General features: G+C 44.2%; 1 protein-coding gene across 2 annotated transcripts; it reads right to left on the bottom strand.

Annotated features, from left to right (window-relative positions):
* Positions 1-9589: 9589 nt before the first annotated feature.
* On the bottom strand, positions 9590-17275 carry GAR1 (GAR1 ribonucleoprotein). 2 transcript variants are annotated; one of them, XM_006119281.4, is made up of 7 exons: positions 17133-17275; positions 14882-15102; positions 14644-14798; positions 12766-12825; positions 12011-12149; positions 10977-11051; positions 9590-10643 (listed from the first exon to the last, which is right to left on the bottom strand). In XM_006119281.4, exons 2-7 carry the CDS (start codon positions 15093-15095, stop codon positions 10630-10632), a joined length of 657 nt encoding a protein of 218 aa, XP_006119343.1. In that variant the 5' UTR covers positions 15096-15102; positions 17133-17275; the 3' UTR covers positions 9590-10629. The 2 variants fall into 2 exon arrangements, with proteins under 2 accessions (XP_006119343.1, XP_006119344.1); XM_006119282.4 differs by lacking the exon at positions 17133-17275 and adding an exon at positions 16715-17086.
* Positions 17276-17534: the final 259 nt, after the last annotated feature.

The following is a 17534-nucleotide window of genomic DNA, read 5'->3' as shown; positions in this document are numbered from 1 at the left end:
CCAAGCTCCCTCAGTCTCTCCTCATAAGTCATATGCTCCAGCCCCCCAATCATTTTGGTTGCCCTCCGCTGGACCCTCTCCAATGCATCCACATCCTGTTTGTAGTGGGGGGCCCAGAACTGGACACAATACTCCAGATGTGGCCTCACAAGAGCCAAATAAAGGGGAATAATCACATCTCTGGATCTGCTGGCAATGCTCCTCTTAATGCAACCTAATATGCCATTGGCCTTCTTGACTACGAGGGCACACTGTTGACTCTTATCCAGCTTCTCATCCAGTGTAATCCCCAGGTCCTTTTCTGCAGTAGTACTACTTAGCTGGTTGGTCCCCAGCCTGTAACAATGCTTGGGATTCTTCCGTCCCAAGTGCAGGACTCTGCACTTGTCCTTGTTGAACCTCATCAGATTTCTTGTGGCCCAATCCTCCAATTTGTCTAAGTCACTCTGGACCCAATCTCTGCCCTCAAGTGAATCTACCTCTCCCCCTAGCTAAGTGTCATCCGCAAACTTGCTGAGGGTGCAATCCATCCCTTCATCCAGGTCATTAATAAAGATATTGAACAAAACCGGTCCTAGAACCGAACCTTGGGGCACTCCGCTATAAACTGACTGCCATCCTGACATCGAGCCATTGATTACTACCCGCTGGGCCCGGCCTTCTAGCCATCTTACTGTCCATTTATCCAATCCACATTCCCTTAACTTGCTGGAAAGAATATTGTGGGAGACCGTATCAAAAGTCTTGCTAAAGTCAAGGTATATTACATCCACAGACTTTCCCAGTGGATCGTCCTTCTTCCCTTTTTTGAAGATGGGCACTACATCTGCCTTTTTCCAATCATCTGGGATTTCTCCCGATCTCCATGACTTTTCAAAGATAATGGCCAAAGGCTCCTCAATGACATTTGCCAACTTACATCAAAGCAACTTAAAGCAGGGAATTTTTTTCCTGCAGCTGACTTCCACTTGCACAAATTGAGTTTGGGGTTTGTTTTGGGGGTTTTTTTGTGTGACTTAAGAGTGAGAAATGGGCAGACTTATAACGCATCAGTTCCTACAAGCATTAATGACATTAGTTCAGAACAGATGTATACCGGAGCGACTTTTAACGGGGATGCCCTGTATTTACATATTTAGTGTCCTATACCTACTGTCACTGAAAGTTCTTTTTCCTTCAGTTGAACTTAGTGCATGAAGTGAAAATGAACTCACTAATGGAATGTAATTTTTTACCCTGAGCTTATTAAGATAGTGAAAATGCACACGGAAGAGACCCTACATAAGTATATTAAAATAAATAACAGTGGGTAATTGATAATGGGGTGCTTATAATTTCAATTATGTTCTGCCATGTATTAGGGATGTTTGTCATCACACATTTTTTGTGATTTATGAAATTATGAATTGTTGAGAGATGTTAAGAGGAAGTGCTTATTATAACAGGTGTTCTTAATAACTGAAAGAGAAGTTACTCACCTTGTGTAGTAACAATGGTTCTTCAAGATATGTCCCTGTGGGTGCTCCACTGTAGGTGTCAGGCTCGTCCTGGCACCGCTGGTCGGAGGCTTTTCATAGCAGTAGTTGGCTGGGCCGCGCCTGCACAATAGCCATCGCGCGCCGTTCATGCTCTTTCTCTCGTTGTGCAGTCCGGTCCCTTGCCAGTTCCTCTCGCCGCTTGGAATCTGCAACAACACAGAAGAGAAGACCCAGAGCAGGGAGGAGGGTGGGATGTGAAGCATCCACGGGGACACATCTCGAAGAACGATCATTATTACACAAGGTGGGTAACTTCTCCTTCTTCGAGCGGTCCCTGTGAGTGCTCCACTCTACGTGACTATAAAGCAGTAGCCAAGGTGCGCACTGGGTCAATGATTTTCTGCAGATGATAGAACCGCAGACGCTACAGCAGAGTCTGTGGCCCAATGATGTACTATAGCATAATGGTGCACAAATGAGGTACTGGAGGACCAGGTGGCTGCCCGGCAAATGTCACTAAGAGGAATACCTCGCACGAAGGCAGTGGAAGTGGCCACCGACCTAGTAGAGTGAGAGATAGGCTGTGAAGCAAGCGGTCTACCTCTGAGCAAATGACATGTAGTAATGCAAGCAGTAATGAGTCTAGAAATACGTTGTCTCGAGACTGGATTGCCTTTGGAATGCTGCACTATCAATATGAGCAGCCTATCCGTACGTCTCCATGAGCAGGTTCTCTCTATGTAAAAGGAGAGAGCCCGTCGAATGTCGAGCATATGGAATAAGGCCTCGGAGCGAGAAGAGTGCGGCTTAGGATAAAATGAGGCTAGAACTATGAGTTCATTGATATGAAACAATGAATTGACCTTAGGTGTAAATGCCGGGTGTAGTTGTAATGTCACTGCATCCTTAGAGAAAGATGTGTAGGAAGGACTTGCCATCAATGCCCTCAGCTCACTGACTTTGCTTGCAGAAGTGATAGCTAGTAAGAATATCACCTTCATTGTTAACATTCGCAACGGTACCGATGCTAAGGGCTCAAAAGGAGGGTAAAGATGGTATGTAGCACCAAGTCTAAGTTCCAAACCAGGGATGGAGCTTGTGGGGTGGGTGTATGTTCATCAAGCCCTTTAGGAATCTTTTCGTGGTTTGGTGAGAAAATATTGAGGAGCCATGTACTGAATCATGGAAAGCACTGATAGCTGCTAAATGAACTTTCAGGGATGACATGGAGAGCCCGGATTCGTAGAGCTGGAGGATGTAGTCAAGGATCTGATATAGAGGAGAGGCGAGAGGCTTCCTGTTATGAGTACGACACTGTGCAAATCTGCGCCACTTTGCCAGGTAAGTTTTTCAGGTAGAAGTCTTCCTGCTGCTCATCAATATTGTCTTGACCCATTCCAAACAAAGGGTCTTGTCATTTTTGAGCCAGTTATCAGCCATTCTGTGAGGTGGAGTGCATCGAGCCTGGGATGCAGGAGAGTGCCTTGCTCCTGTGAAAGAAGGTCTGAGTGAAGAGGGAGTGGCGCCCCCTTGGAGCGCCCACCACATCTAGCCATGATGCTCTGCGCATGGATATCGCGGTAGCTATTGATCTTGCCGCAGTGTCCGCGACATCCATGGCAATCTGGAGGCTTTCCCTGGAGCATGCGTTGCCCTCCTGCACTACGGCACACAGTATAGCCTTGTCTGCTTCCGAAGTGTTCTGGGCGAGCTCTGCCAACTTGGCGATGTTATCAAAGCCATGATTGGAAAGCAGAGCCGCGTAGTTGGCAATGTGAAGGAGTGTGGATGAAGAGTAAACTTTTCAACCGAATATGTTGAATTTTTTGGCCTCTTTTTTCACTGACGCGTTTTTCACCTGTGGATTCTTGGCTCGGTTGAGGGCTGCATCCACTACCAGAGAGTTTGGCTGGGGGTGGGTAAAAAGAAACTCTAAACCCTTAGAAGGGACAAAGTATCTCTTTTCCACCCTCTTTGATGTGGGCGTAGCCAATGCAGGGGTATGCCAGATTTCCGTGACTGGCTCCAGGATCGCCTCATCAATAGGCAGCGCCGCCCTAGATTGTCGTCTTTGGTGCAGGTTTTTCAGTAACCTATATTGCTTTGTCTGCACCTCTGCCATCTGGACATTCTGTGTCTGTGCTACCCTTTTGAAAAGATCTTGGAATTCTCGTCCATCATCCAGTGGTGAGGTGTCCCCCTGGAAGACAGCCTCGTCTGGAGAGGATGACGAGATATCGGCTGGAGAAACACTATGCAGGTGGCCGCCATCGTCCAAGATTTGACCCTCCTCTGGTTCAGACATCTGTGGAGGTGGTGGAGCGGTCATAGGAGCCTTCGGCGATAGGGCCGCCTGTTGGACTGAACCCGGTGGGGACTGATGTCTGTCCACGGACCTACGGCAACAGCAGGAATGGGAAGGATAGTGAGATCTTCCATAGCCCTGAGAAGTACGATATCTTCCCCCATAACGATCTGAGTAATCCGGAGACAACCTCCTGGATGAGTAAGCACTGCCATACCCACTCCTATAAGATCTCAAAGGAGAGCGAGTGGGCAAACGAGATCCTCGTGAGGGCACCCCATAATGGATCAAGGGATGCCTATACACATAGGTATAATGAGATCTCGAATGCCGATGTGGAGATCGGGGGCTACGCCGATAATGAGGCTCATTGCACGGCGAGTGGTACCATGGAGGAGATGGAGAGAGGAACGTCCTTCTCGGAACCGATTTTCTTGCCGCCTTTGTCAGAATAGAGGAAGGCACCGCCCGAGACTCATCAGCGGAGAGGTGCTTTGGCGAGGTGTGGTCCTCATCATCCATCACTAGGATTGGAGAATGCCATACCCATGAGGATGGGGAGCCTAAGTCTGCCGCCAGTGCCACATCTGGAGTCAGGTCACAGTACTCCGGCAGCGCCATGTTCGCCTCCCTATGAGTATGCGGTGCCGGCCCCGGCACCATGGAATGTGTCCCCTTCGGCACTGTATGATGCTGCAGGCGGCCGCTGCACTGGCGCCAACTGGGAATCCAATTGTTGGGGTTCCCCTGATGGCTTATGGGACGTCAGAACTGTTGGTGCCATCAACGGCTGCTGCGGTGCCAGCCTTGGTGCCAGTTCATGCACTCCGTGCCATCCCACAACCGGTGCTGAGTGGGTAACAGCCATACTTGACAGTGCATAAAAGTACTTTTAAGGGGTATTTTAGGATGGAAGCTCTGTAAGCTAGTCCAAATCTGCTAGTATCAGCTCTATAACCAAATGTGTACACAGCACATAACAGCACCCAAAATCACAATTTCACTTTCAACTATGGACCATTATAAATATTTTGACATTTACATTATAGTAGCACCTAGAGACCAACCAACCTGTGGCCCCATTTGGTAGATGCTGTACAAATAGAAAATAAGAGGGCTTACATGCTGCAATTTTTCTTAGTACAAAAAATAATCACACGTTATCAAATTAGAGATCTGATACCACTTTCCCCTCATAAAATTCATCTGTGTTTGCCTTTATATGGCTTAGCACAAAACTATAGTCGATAATGAATCTTGATTCTGTTAACTGACCCCACGTCTTCAATTATATGTAGGTTCCCACACTGCAGCCAGTATTTATATCAACAAGGAACTTCTTGCTACAAGAGGACTTAAGTCCATCTTTGCAGTGGCCAACACTGGCTGCCCCAGAACTGGAGCCAGCTCCCGCAGGGGGAAGGCAGGATGAGACAGAGACATGCGGAAAGTATAGAGGTGGGGTTGGTCCTAGAATAGCTGAAGGGACAGGGTAGAAAAGTCTCTAAGGAGAAGACATGATGTCTCGGCAATGAAACCATTTTCTCACCACCTTGCTGTCTGTATTTTACCATGAAATGTGTCTCCGCCACTGATTTTGGGTGGAAATCTGTCCTTTACCTAAATTTTTGGTGCAATTTTCAGAAGTTCTATGGCTCCTCTAAATTCCATGTAAAATGACAGAAATTAGATTAGAATGTATGAAAAACACGCCATAACTATTTTCATTCTAACATTAATTTCAAACTCCAGTAATAGCTAATGAAAACATGCAATCTTTTATACCTCGTTATTGAAAAATTGCAGTTTTCTGATTTGTGCAGCCAGCTAAATATCACAGAGATATATTGTTTCAGATACCTTATATTCTAAAATTGGGGGGGGGGCGGTGTTTAAAGGAATTCTCAGGAAAAAACGGTTCAGATTAAATTAAAGCGAAGTGTCTATCACTAACTTAAAGATAAAAATTCTTACAAGACACTGCAGTTAGCAAAACAAAATAAAAAAGCAAACAAGAAATTTCAGAATTAAAGCATACGAGAAACCCAGATATTTGGATGTGCATATGGAAATGCACAAATTTCCCAAACTGCCTTAAGTAAAAAAACAAATTTAGCACTCTGCCTCATAGCACTAGCATGAGGAAATCAGAAATTCAGACTACTTTAACTCATCAATAAAATACAGCAATACGCTACAAGAACTAGACAGATTTATGTTTAACTATAGTTATTGTGCCACCTCTAGCCTTACAAAATGCCACACCACAGAAAACGTTATTTAAAAATGTCCTAAATGGAAGTATCTCACCAAAGGCAATCATTCCCCACTCCTCTGTAAGGGCCCCACCATGCAAAGTTACTGAGACTGCTGAGCACCCAGGGCAGTGGATTGAGCCTTATGATGCTCATTCCAGTGTCATTACTTGCAACCAGCAAGGGACACATGAATCCAGAAAAGCCAGTGCTCAGGTGCATATTTTTATACTGCTTGTGAACTCTACAAGTTCACTGGCTGTTTAAACCATAGGGTTGAGACCTCTCAAAAGCCATTTTAAAAAGTTGATGATCCAAAACATCTTACAAAGTAGCTACCAAAGAGTCAGAGAAAAGATGGGTTGCTGTCACTGTCCAAAAGCAATATTAAGGCAGCATGGGTAGCTTAACTGTGAATTTGTATATTTTCAAATGCTTGAGTTTCTTGAAAGTTTGCTCTAAGGTTTGCTGCCCATTTAATGGATACTTTTTGCTAGTCACAATTGGCTTGTAACAATTTTTACCGAGAAAAAGTTTTACAATTTGTCTGAATCATCTGCAGTTTCACCAGTATATGGAACCACTAGAAAAATGAATTGTTTCGTTCGATGGGTTTTGCTCTGAGCTATTCCCAATCTCTTCATTCAACTTAAAAACGCACAATATCTAGAGTGCTTGTTTCTCTCCTAGAACATTAGTAGGTTGTAAAATAGCTGAAGATCTGAGCTAGGCAAAAAGACTTAATATGACTAACACAAACATAAAACTCTTCTCTCTGACATCTGACTCTTGCAGTTACCCTTCAACTCCAAGATCACCTTCTTCATCACTGTTCTATCACTAGCACCACCACCCTCAAGTGTACAATGGATTCTGTTTTTCTATTGTACCACATTCAAGATGCCATTCTGCCTTTCAAGGCAATACACGGCTCTGCCTCACATCTCATCTCTAGTTGCCTCCCTTCCTTTCAGTGCAATTTCTATACTATGCAAATTTGACTTTTCTACAAGATACTACTGGGGGGGACCATAACCTGAACCTGCCCAAAGCTTGATGCCCTGGGAGGAGTGGGGGAGAGAACTAGTCTCTCTTTCTTATACTTCATACACAGAACATCTTCACCAAGTGTGAGCACCAGACGTAAAATTTGTCTCAAAACACAGTTCCATTTCCAACACTGTCCTCCACTCCAGTCCTCACTCCATTCCCAAATAATAAGGGAAGATTTACAAAAGCAAAAAGGGTAGTTAAGCACTCTACATCTCTTGAGCATCAATGATGAGAGCACGGCCACTCTTTGGGTGTGTCTAGACTACATGCCTCCTTCGACGGAGGCATGTAGATTAGCCAGATCGGAAGAGGGAAATGAAGCCGCGATTAAAATAATCGCGGCTTCATTTAAATTTAAATGGCTGCCCCGATCTGCCGATCAGCTGTTTGTCGGCAGATCGGGGGAGTCTGGACGCGATGCGCCGACAAAGAAGCCTTTCTTCATCGACACAGGTAAGCCTGGTTTCACGAGGCTTACCTGTGTCGATGAAGAAAGGCTTCTTTGTCGGGGCATCGCGTCCAGACTCCCCCGATCTGCCGACAAACAGCTGATCGGCAGATCGGGGCAGCCATTTAAATTTAAATGAAGCCGCGATTATTTTAATCGCGGCTTCATTTCCCTCTTCCGATCTGGCTAATCTACATGCCTCCGTCGAAGGAGGCATGTAGTCTAGACACACCCTTTGTGTGGGTCCCCTTATTACAAAATGACAGGGGAGACCAAAGATGCTTATGTAACGGTAATCGTTTCATGTTCATTTCCATCCTCTCACACGTTGTTAGCTTTTGTTATGCTAAACATAATTCAAAATTGTTACATCTGTTGCCACAGCAGTTCTCAAACTGCAGGTCAGGATCCCAAAGTGGGTCCTGACACCATTTTAATGGGGTCACCAGAGTTGACTTAGACTTGCTGGGCTGATGCCTGAGCCTCACACCAACACTGAAGCCTGAAAGCTTCAGCCCTGGGTGGCAGGACTCAGGTTACAGGCCCTCTTCTTGAATTTGTGCTTCAGCTTTGCCTGCCCAATGTAATGGAGCTTGGACTTCGGTTCTCCCACCCACTGCAGCAAGGTATGGGCAGAGTCAGGCTTAGGCCTCCCCCACTGTGATCATGCAGAAATTTTTGTTGTGGGATCATGGAGCAATGAAGTTTGAGAACCCCCGCCATACCACATCATTGTCTACAAAATCCCAAGCCTGTCTGTTGGACTGTATAACTTATGCAACACGAGAGAGGGATGATTTGTGACTACAAGGGATGGAGCCTTTCTTCTCATTGAATATTTACATATATTTACATACGTATATTTACATCATGACTGTCACTGACATCAGATGTTCAATAACATCTAATCGAACAGTTGTGTAACCACATCAAATATCAGCAGTTATACAACTATTTGATAGTCCCCGGGGGCAGGGCTAGCAGCTGGTGCACTCCCAGCCCCACTCCCAGGGAGCCCTCTACCAACGCCTGCCACCCTGCATTGCCGCCTCTGATAGAGGTAGTAATGTAGGATGGCAGCAGGCCGTGTCCGTGAGAGAAGGAGGTCTAAACTCCCTGTGGACAGAGGCTGCTCCATAGAATACCAGAGTAGCCTCTGTCCGCAGAGTTCAAACCCACTGCAGAGAGGGGCTGTTGCTGTGGAGCAGCCTCTGTCTGTGGACAGCCTGGGCCCGCATCATGGCAGCCTCCCCTACCACCGCTTCAATGCTGCTGCTTCTGTTAGAGGCAGTATAGCAGGACGGGGTAGGCAGCCCCACAGAGCCCATGCTTCAGGAAACTGGTTTTTAAGACAGCAGTCCCCAGCTCCTGACTGCCCCCGCCCTGCCACCTTTGTAGGAGGCAGCAAGGGAGGCAAGCAAGTCTGCAGAACTAGCTTAGTAGCCAGCTCCCTGCTCATATCAGTTCCCACCTGATCCCCCTCAACCTCCATGCTGTGCCTATCAGCGTGGGGAGGTGGATCGGGTGCTTGTAGGGAGCCCACTTTTAAGCGATAAACCCAATTAATTGTGTAGTCAGCTACACATTGACATCCCTACAAAGAACTGAACTAGACATGGAGACTCAATTTACTCTATAATGGAGCAATACCTAAATACATATACAATCTGGGGTTAAGTGACTAATTTAAGGTTAACTAGCAAGACTGTAGCAAAACCAGGAGGTTAATTTCTGTTCCTTGATTTCAAGGCCAGCTGTACTTGATCAGGTTGACACTGTTTCCTCTTATAAACTACAACTACTAGAATTTGAATTAATACTCTATTTGTGCTTATCTATTGTACTTACACTGTAAATTTCTTGAGAGCAGGGACAAGTCTTTTTTGTTCTGTGTTTGTACAGTGCATATGACACTGTATTCCGGGTGCTATGGTAATACAGCATTTCACTATGTATGGCAAGGACTGAAGCATAAATATTTTAGAAGAGTGAACATTAAAAATTATGTATTTACAATAAAATGTGTTTAATATTAATGAGAATATAATGGTATGTTCCATGCCAGTTTATTTTTCTTTCAAGGGGAAAATACTACACAAAACATTCCCCGTTTATTTTGTACACCTTTAATAAAATGTCCCAGTCCCCTGCTGATTATTAAGAAGCTTTTATAAAAATCTTCTTGCATGTTTGCCTGCAGAATAGATTGGCCCAAACCCAAACTCCGAAGAGCCATAATCGATTTTAGCATTCCACTCATCCCATAATGCATCTCATTGGACAGGCTTGCCCAAAACCAGATTCACAGGACAAATACATGCCAGCAGTTTGTGGAATCCTGTGCTCCTTTCTACAATGCTTGTTTTACAGCACACCTGTAAGGGACTAATACTCCTCACTATCCGACACAATCTGGCACAAAAACTGATGTGGCCTATATAAGTACTGATATTAACAATCTTGACTTTCCCAAAAGTTACTGGTCCATTTTTAATTTTAATCAAGATTTCTATAGGAAAGTATAGTGAGCATTCTTTGTTACCCTCCTTTCTTTATACGGTGCATTTTATACAATTTTTTTTATTTTTAAACAAAGACAAATGTTAATATTTTTAAATGATGATACTTGTTAAGCAGGGTGTGCGCCACAGATAGAGCATAATAGATGCAACAATAAAAGGACAGCGAGAACAAGACTTCAGCCATGTATAATGCAGATTCATGTCTGTGCTCTTTTGAGAGTCTACAACTTCTTTTTTACTTCTTCACTGGATCACTTACTTTCAACTTCAACATGAAGTCAACACTAACTAAAATAGATGATCAGAAATGAAGAATATAAAAATATAAAATTTAAAGTCTGCTTAAGATAATTAAAAAACATTCAAGTATATTTCAAGTGAAGAATAAAAAACTGCCTCCAATTCATCAGTGAACACATCATCTTCACGTGTTGATCAGTATCCATTAGTTGTAACAATCCATGTTGGCAAACTATTTTGTCACCTAGATTTCTTTAAAAAGTTTTTTGTTTTTAAACTTTGCAGGTCCACTAGAACATTCAGAAGTTAGATCCAGTAACTCCACTTTTTAACGTCCTCTTCCTGTTTTGAAAGAGAAAAGTGTATATTATACAATTTATGTCATGAAGAAAATGTATAATTTACACAAATATCATACTGAGAAGCTAGCAATTGCAGTATCCATTCTTATACTCCATTTTTGCTGAAGTTAGCTTTGGTCTTACACAGAAATGCAGAAAACTGAACATGGACTAGACAATCCGTTGCAATGTACAGAAATTACCATACAAGTAACTTTTTGCATAAAATGTGTAGAAATGTGCTCGTCTTTGCAAATCTGATGAAGTATTCATTAGCTGTTTTATGGTCCTTAAATTCGTTTTAAAACACCCTGAATTTAAATAGTACTCTTACCCCTAAAACCACGGCCACCACCTCCACCTCTTCCTCCTCTAAAGCCTCCACCTCCTCGTCCTCCTCTGAAGCCACCTGTAAAAAAGCAAGGAATTAAGTTTTCAGAAGTTAGTTTGCAACTCTGTTCTGTACAAAGAATGTAACAAGTTACTGAGCAAAGATCTTCTGCATGACAAAATGCAACTTAAAAATAACTTATTTTGAAAAAGACACCATTTTCAAGAAACCATAACTTTGAAACAAATGTTTTATTTATATGAAACTTCTCAGAAATTATCTACACTTGGAGAAGATGCAAAATAAAGTTTCAGAGCAAATTTTTCTTTGGAGAAACTAGATGTTTGTGTGTACAGAGCCATGTCAGAGAAAAATCAGTCTTTTAAACAGTGACCTAGTTTCAACCTTACTTGTGGAGCAGCTACCACAATGAAATTAAATGTAAAAAATAGAGCTCTACAAATCCATGAATATCCTCTTCATACCCACAGGTATTTGCATCCATAGCTCATTTTTGTGAATACAAATTTTGGATCTTGAACCCTGCAAATTTGTGGATATCTGCTTTATATGGACATGGATAGCCACGGCTCATTTTTGCAGAAACAAATGTTGTATCCGCGCAGGGCTCTAGTAATAGAGATGGAAGCAATCTAGCAAATCATCCAACCCAACACCCCAAAGCAGTTTACCTTACACTATATATTTAAGTATTTTGTCCAACCTCATTTTTAAGTATATTGTGAAATGGGGCTTTTGACATCAACTTTGGGAGAATATTTCATCACCTAATAGATTGTACCCCCGGAATATTATCGCTGGCATTCACCAAGTTATTTTTCTTAATCTCAATCCTTTATTTCTGCTAGGAGTCATACTTCACTTGCTTTCACTGAGGTCTCAAACAGAAAAATATGTTTTAAAAGTGTGTTTCTTTTAAAAATATCTACTGAAATAATACAATTAACTTGAGTGCTTGAATGGCTATAAATTTTTAGTAAAATTTGATGCAACTGTATTTTTAAATAGACACTTACCTCCACCTCTTCCTCCACCTCTACCTCCTCCTCTTCCACGTCCTCCTCCTCTACCACCTCCTCTTGGAGCACCCTTCTCACCTGGAGGCCTTGGCAAAAATCTTTGCAATGGCAACAACTTTGCAGGGTCAATATAAAACTGCAGGAGAAAAATCAGTTAGGCTCAGGAACAGCATGACATGAGGGCAATATTCCCCACTTTCCTCCCTCTTTTCGATACATGCAGATTCTGAGCTTACTTTTTACATCACCGCCATTTTTAACGTCTATTTTGTAAAGAGTGACACCAAACAAAACTTTTAAAAATATAGTTTGTGTCAAGAATTTAAAGTTATTTCTGTAACCGGATTAAGATTTGTGGTTAAAGAAGAGTACATTTTGCAAAGACATGTTTAAAAAAAAAAGTTAGCTAAAAAAAGTGTATGTAAGAGCAGACAGGAAATGAACACAAAATTTTCAAACCATTTAACTATCAGTGCTAACAAAGGACTACTAACTAGAGAAATTAACAGATTAAAGAATTTCAGTGTTATGTAAAAAAGAGAAAAAATTCCTTATATGAGATTATCTGTATATTAAACCAATGCATAACAAAAAAAATACTTTTCACTTAATCTAAAATTACATTTAATTTTGATGTGGTGACAGGAAATTCAGATTATTTAAAGGTTTTTTGGAAATTGTTCAGAATGCTATTTATTCTTCTCTCACTGAGTATCTCAAAATAAGCAATTTTAAGCAATTATGGTACTCACCTTTTGTAATTTTTTAAATGAAGATGCCTTCATGTTCTCAGACAGTTTAACTGAAAAATACTGTTAGTTTTTTTTAAGGACTTTAAAAAGGTACACTCTTCTGGAGAGTATGGACAGATGTTGGAATTCTAAAAATTAGATTATTCAAATCACAACAGGATGATATTTTTTTTCCTTACTGGTACACTTACAATTAATGTAAGAGAAAGATTAAAGAAATATTTCTATTCTTTTTGTTTATTTTGTGCATTTGACAGCATTTTATGGATAGTTTCTTTCTTCCATATTAATGTTTAACCCAGCAACAAACCAACGGGGGGGGGAGGAGGGGAGGCTAAATATTACTACAGGTTGGACCTCCTGGTCCAGCACCCTCAGGACCTGAGGGGTCCTAAACCAGAGTTTGCCAGACAGAGATCGATGCTCCCCTGCTGGCTGCCCCACTCCCGGGCTCCTCTCCCTGGAGCTCCCAAGGCTGGGCTCCCACCCTGCTGCCTGTTCGCTGCCACCAGAGGTCCCCGGGACTGGCTCCACTGCCACTGGGGGTACCCCAGGAAAGTCTCCCCTGATGCCACCGGGCCCCGCTCCCGCCAGAGGTTCCTTTGCCAGGGCCATCTGGCTATCCCAGCCCCGCTGCTACTTCGGATTCCCATTTCCCCAGCCGGGGCTCCTAAGCCATCTGGCCCTGCAACTGCCTGGGGTTTCCTAGCCATGGAAGAGGCTCCAATGATTCCACAGGCTCCATGGCAGGGGTGGGACTTCCCATCCCCTAAGTCCCGCTGACACCAGGATTTCCTAACCTGGCCAGGGCTCCGCTGCCTGGCCCAGCCGCTGCAGCGTTCTCATGGCTGGCTGCCACTCCTGGGTCCAGCAACATCACTAGCCCTACCACTCCACAGATGTTGCCAGAGCAAAGAATTCCGGATTTGGGAGTCTCATCAAGCAGTAAAATGTTATTGCATAACCACACATCTGTAGTACAGGTGAACCTCTTTAGTCTGGCACCTTAGGACCTGATCAACGCTAAATCAAAGAATTTGTTGAACTACAGAAGGTCAGTATTGTCTGGCAGAATTACCATTATTTCCACTGTTTTCTGGGCTCTTAAATGACATTTAGGGGTAAACCAGAACTAAATAACTACATAGAACACTGAGATCCAGGACTGGTGGCTGTAAACAAACTCTGTGGGACTGTGGGAAACTTGGTCACACCCATGATAAGTGGACATTTAGTTAACTGAAATAATGCCGGACCATGGAGGATGCTGGACCAGAGAGTGCCGTACTAGAGATGTTCAACCTGTACTTCTATTAGACAAAAGTCAAGAAAAAATTGAGTTTTCTACTCTCTAAAAGAAAAAGTCTCAGGGCTTCTCTAACAGAAAAATTATATCAATACAAGTAAAGTTCTGGATTTAAAGGGATATAATTATGGTGGTAAATCTCCTCTTGGTAGAAATACTTACCCCAACTAGGAATGTAAAATCCTGATTACTCAATTAACTGGTTAAAGGTTAGGTTTACCAGTTAGCTGACTAAGTGGGATCCCAGGTGCGGGAACCACTGCGGCCCAGATGGAATGGCAATGGGGCCGCCTGTCAGCTTGCCTGGCCCTGGGGCTGGGGTAGCCTGCTGGTCCTCGTTCACATCCCTAACCCCAACTTTATATATCTTTTTTTTTTTTTAAGTTTAGCTTATGTGACTTCGGAAAGAGTTTAGAGTAATTTTTTTAAATGACTTCATTATACCAAAATAAACGTCCACACCATATTGGTCTACCAGTTTCACCAGTAAACACTGTCATGTACACATGCCTTATGCAACTCTCCTCAGTAATTAGCACAAGTATCCAGAACTATTTACTTTTGAAGGATACAAAATCTCTTAGCTGCCCAAATATTTCATCCACTTTGCCAATCTGCTCTTTATTATCCAAGTAAACTGGTGCATTGAAATAAGGCACTCTGTTTTCTTCTGTCGTACATTTACAAACAATGTCATCTTCACAAGGATGCATGAACTCGCCCAATACTGCCGTTAAGAAAAAAAAAAATACTGAAAACTGGAACATTCATTACAAACTAAAATGAATACAATCTTACCATCTAACTTACTAACTACACTTTCAGGAGGTCCTTGGTCATATCCTCTGTTGAAGCCTCCGCGCCCACCACCTCCTCGTCCAAAGCCACCTCGTCCACCACGATTGAAGCCACCTCCTCCACCACGATTGAAGCCACCTCCTCCACCACGATTGAAGCCTCCTCTGCCGCCTCCTCCTCCATATCCTCTGCCGCCACCTCCACCTCCTCTGCCTCTAAAAGACATTTTCTACCTGATAAACAGTCAAGAGAGAGGGGGAAAAAATCCGTCACTTGAAAACCAAAGGTCAAGGGCTCTTCACGACTTACTAAATTTCCAAGTCAGGGAAGACCCCAAGTACCATAAGCTTCATTTGCTGACTTAACATTTATTGATTTGGCTCTTAGCTGAAATACAAGATCATGGATCATCACATATTTCCATCTAAAATTAAAGCTACTGCAAAGTCATTAAACAGAAGGAAAGGCAAGGATTTTAAACCAATACTTCCTAATCATAGTGCTATCCATCTGTATGTATGAGATGACAAACTTTTCTCCCTTCTGTTTTTATGAATGGACATTACAATAGATTTCAGTGATTATACAAATGAACGATTGCCACAAAACAAGAATGAAAGATTTAGCATACAGTTGTATTTTTTGTCCCGAATGTCCCAAAGAGGAATCCTAATTACTCCCAGTATTGCTACAGTCTAAGTAAAGGTTGAGTCTAAGTAAGGGCAAGTTGAGGCAGCTTGTAATTTTCATCTGCCTAGGAAGAGTGAATTTGGGTGTGTCTATACTAAGGATGTTAGATAGCAATTAATTTAATCATTTTAGTGTTACATGATTATTTGATAGTCCCCAAGGGTGGGACCAGCAATCAGTGCACTCTTGGCCCCTACTCCCATGGAGACCCCTGCCACTCCACACTGCTTCCTCTGTATCAGAGGCAGAAGTGTGGGGTGGCAGATGAGAGGTGGTCCGTGAGGAGAGCCAGTTTAAAAAGCTGCTCCCTGCACAGACCAGCTCCCACCTGCAGCCCCACATTGATGCCTCTGATCAAGCGTGGCAAAAATATTGTGGGTGACTGTATCAAAAGCTTTGCTAATGCTGGCACTGGGGCTTTGGGAGGACCAGAAACAACTTATTTGAATATTCATCATTTGCTTAAGCAATATGCAAATGAATGTTACCAGTCCTCCAAAAGTTCGTGAATGGATTTACTAGTCCTCGTGTCAAAAAGTTTGGGAACCCCTGTACCAGCTCATTGCAAAACTACTAACTGCCTTGTCTGTACTAAAACTGTATAACAAGTTAGCTGAATGGAGCTGACACACCTTTACTGGCAGACACAGACAAATGACTTCAGCATATTACACACTGCAGGCTTTTCACATCAGCCTGAGACCAGCTGGGTTGAGGCATTATTAATAACACACAGATGATGAATTATATTCAAAGCTCATTGGGGGGCTCTCTGCAGGAATCTCCCCATCAATATGCAAACAGGCAAACTTTTACAAATAAAAAATGAATAGAGATCCCCTTGAGATGTTCAGAGCCCTACACAATTGCTTAGTCTGCTTATGATTAGCACTGGTTCTATGTTTATTAATCAACACATCCTGTTAGACACAAACTGGACCTAGCCTAAAGGGCCAGCTTAGACACAAGGCGCTGCAGTATTTGTGCACTCCTGGGACCTGACTCCAGAACCCCAGGGTTTTCTCCTTTACTCTTCCCAACACTAGCTAGCAGTGGGGGCAGCAATTTGCAGCCACACGCCAGAGCAGCCCTGAGAGGCGGTTGGGTGGAGGGGGAGACGGGCAATGCACGGAGGGAGACCATCCCTTTTCCCACCGGGCTGGAGATGCCAGCAGCTCTAGGGAGCTACTCTGGCCTCATCCCAGGGATGTTACGCCGGCTCCGAAAGTCCTTTCACCGACAAGCAGCCGCTTCCTGGGGAACCGTTTTGCGGCCGAGGCGTCCCACACGCGGCTGCTTGTCCGGCTGAGCGTGGCCAGCGCAGCAGGGCTGGGCCGCGGGGTGACCCGGCTGCGCTGCGGCACCCCCGTTGCCAGGCTCGGGAGTAGCAGCCCCGGCCCGGCGGGCAGAGCGGGGGGGGGGGGCTGCTCGGATAGAACAGGGGGCCCAGCCCAGAGACGGGAGGGGCGGGGCGCGGAGGGGCCCAGCCCAGCGGGATCAGTCTTTAGCCCTGCGAAGCCGTTAACAATGGGCCGGGAACTTCGACCCCGCGTGCAGCCCCCCAGTCACTCACCCACAAGAGCCCCACGTGGCTCCTTGCACAAGCCCGGCCAGCCGGCCGCTACCGATGTCGTCATCAAACCGCGACCCGCCAAGGGCGCGCGCAACGTGACACCAGCGCCTCTTACCCCGCCAATCCCAGACGCGAACAGAAAACTCTCCCGTAAAGCAACGACCGGTGTGCCTGTTTGGGTTTTTTTTTTTTTGCTTTTGCGTCAGTTAACACGTTTACGACAGATAGGGAGCTGCGGACGTACGCCTGGACCTCGGGCGAGCTGAATGTTCCTGCGGCGACCAATAGGAGACACAGTCTGCCTCTTTCCCGCCCCGCCCGCTCGCCTGTGAGTGGCGTCCAGAGAAAGAGTTTCGGCCGCCGACTGGAGTAGGGAGGCGCATGCGCAGGAGTGGTGTTGGT

Source organism: Pelodiscus sinensis, chromosome 5, assembly GCF_049634645.1.
Source record: "Pelodiscus sinensis isolate JC-2024 chromosome 5, ASM4963464v1, whole genome shotgun sequence".
Taxonomy (NCBI): domain Eukaryota; kingdom Metazoa; phylum Chordata; order Testudines; family Trionychidae; genus Pelodiscus; species Pelodiscus sinensis.
The sequence above is the reverse complement of the archived record's forward strand: the minus strand, read 5'-3'. Positions and strand labels throughout refer to the sequence as shown.

Coding starts and splice junctions, on each gene's coding strand:
- GAR1 (XM_006119281.4), bottom strand. CDS start 15,095: ATGTCTTTTAGAGGCAGAGGAGGTGGAGGTGGCGGCAGAGGATATGGA. Junction 14,799..14,881: donor ACCTCCTGAAAGTGTAGTTA/GTAAGTTAGATG, acceptor TCTTAACGGCAG/TATTGGGCGAGTTCATGCAT. Junction 11,052..12,010: donor AGGTGGAGGAAGAGGTGGAG/GTAAGTGTCTAT, acceptor GCTTTTTTACAG/GTGGCTTCAGAGGAGGACGA.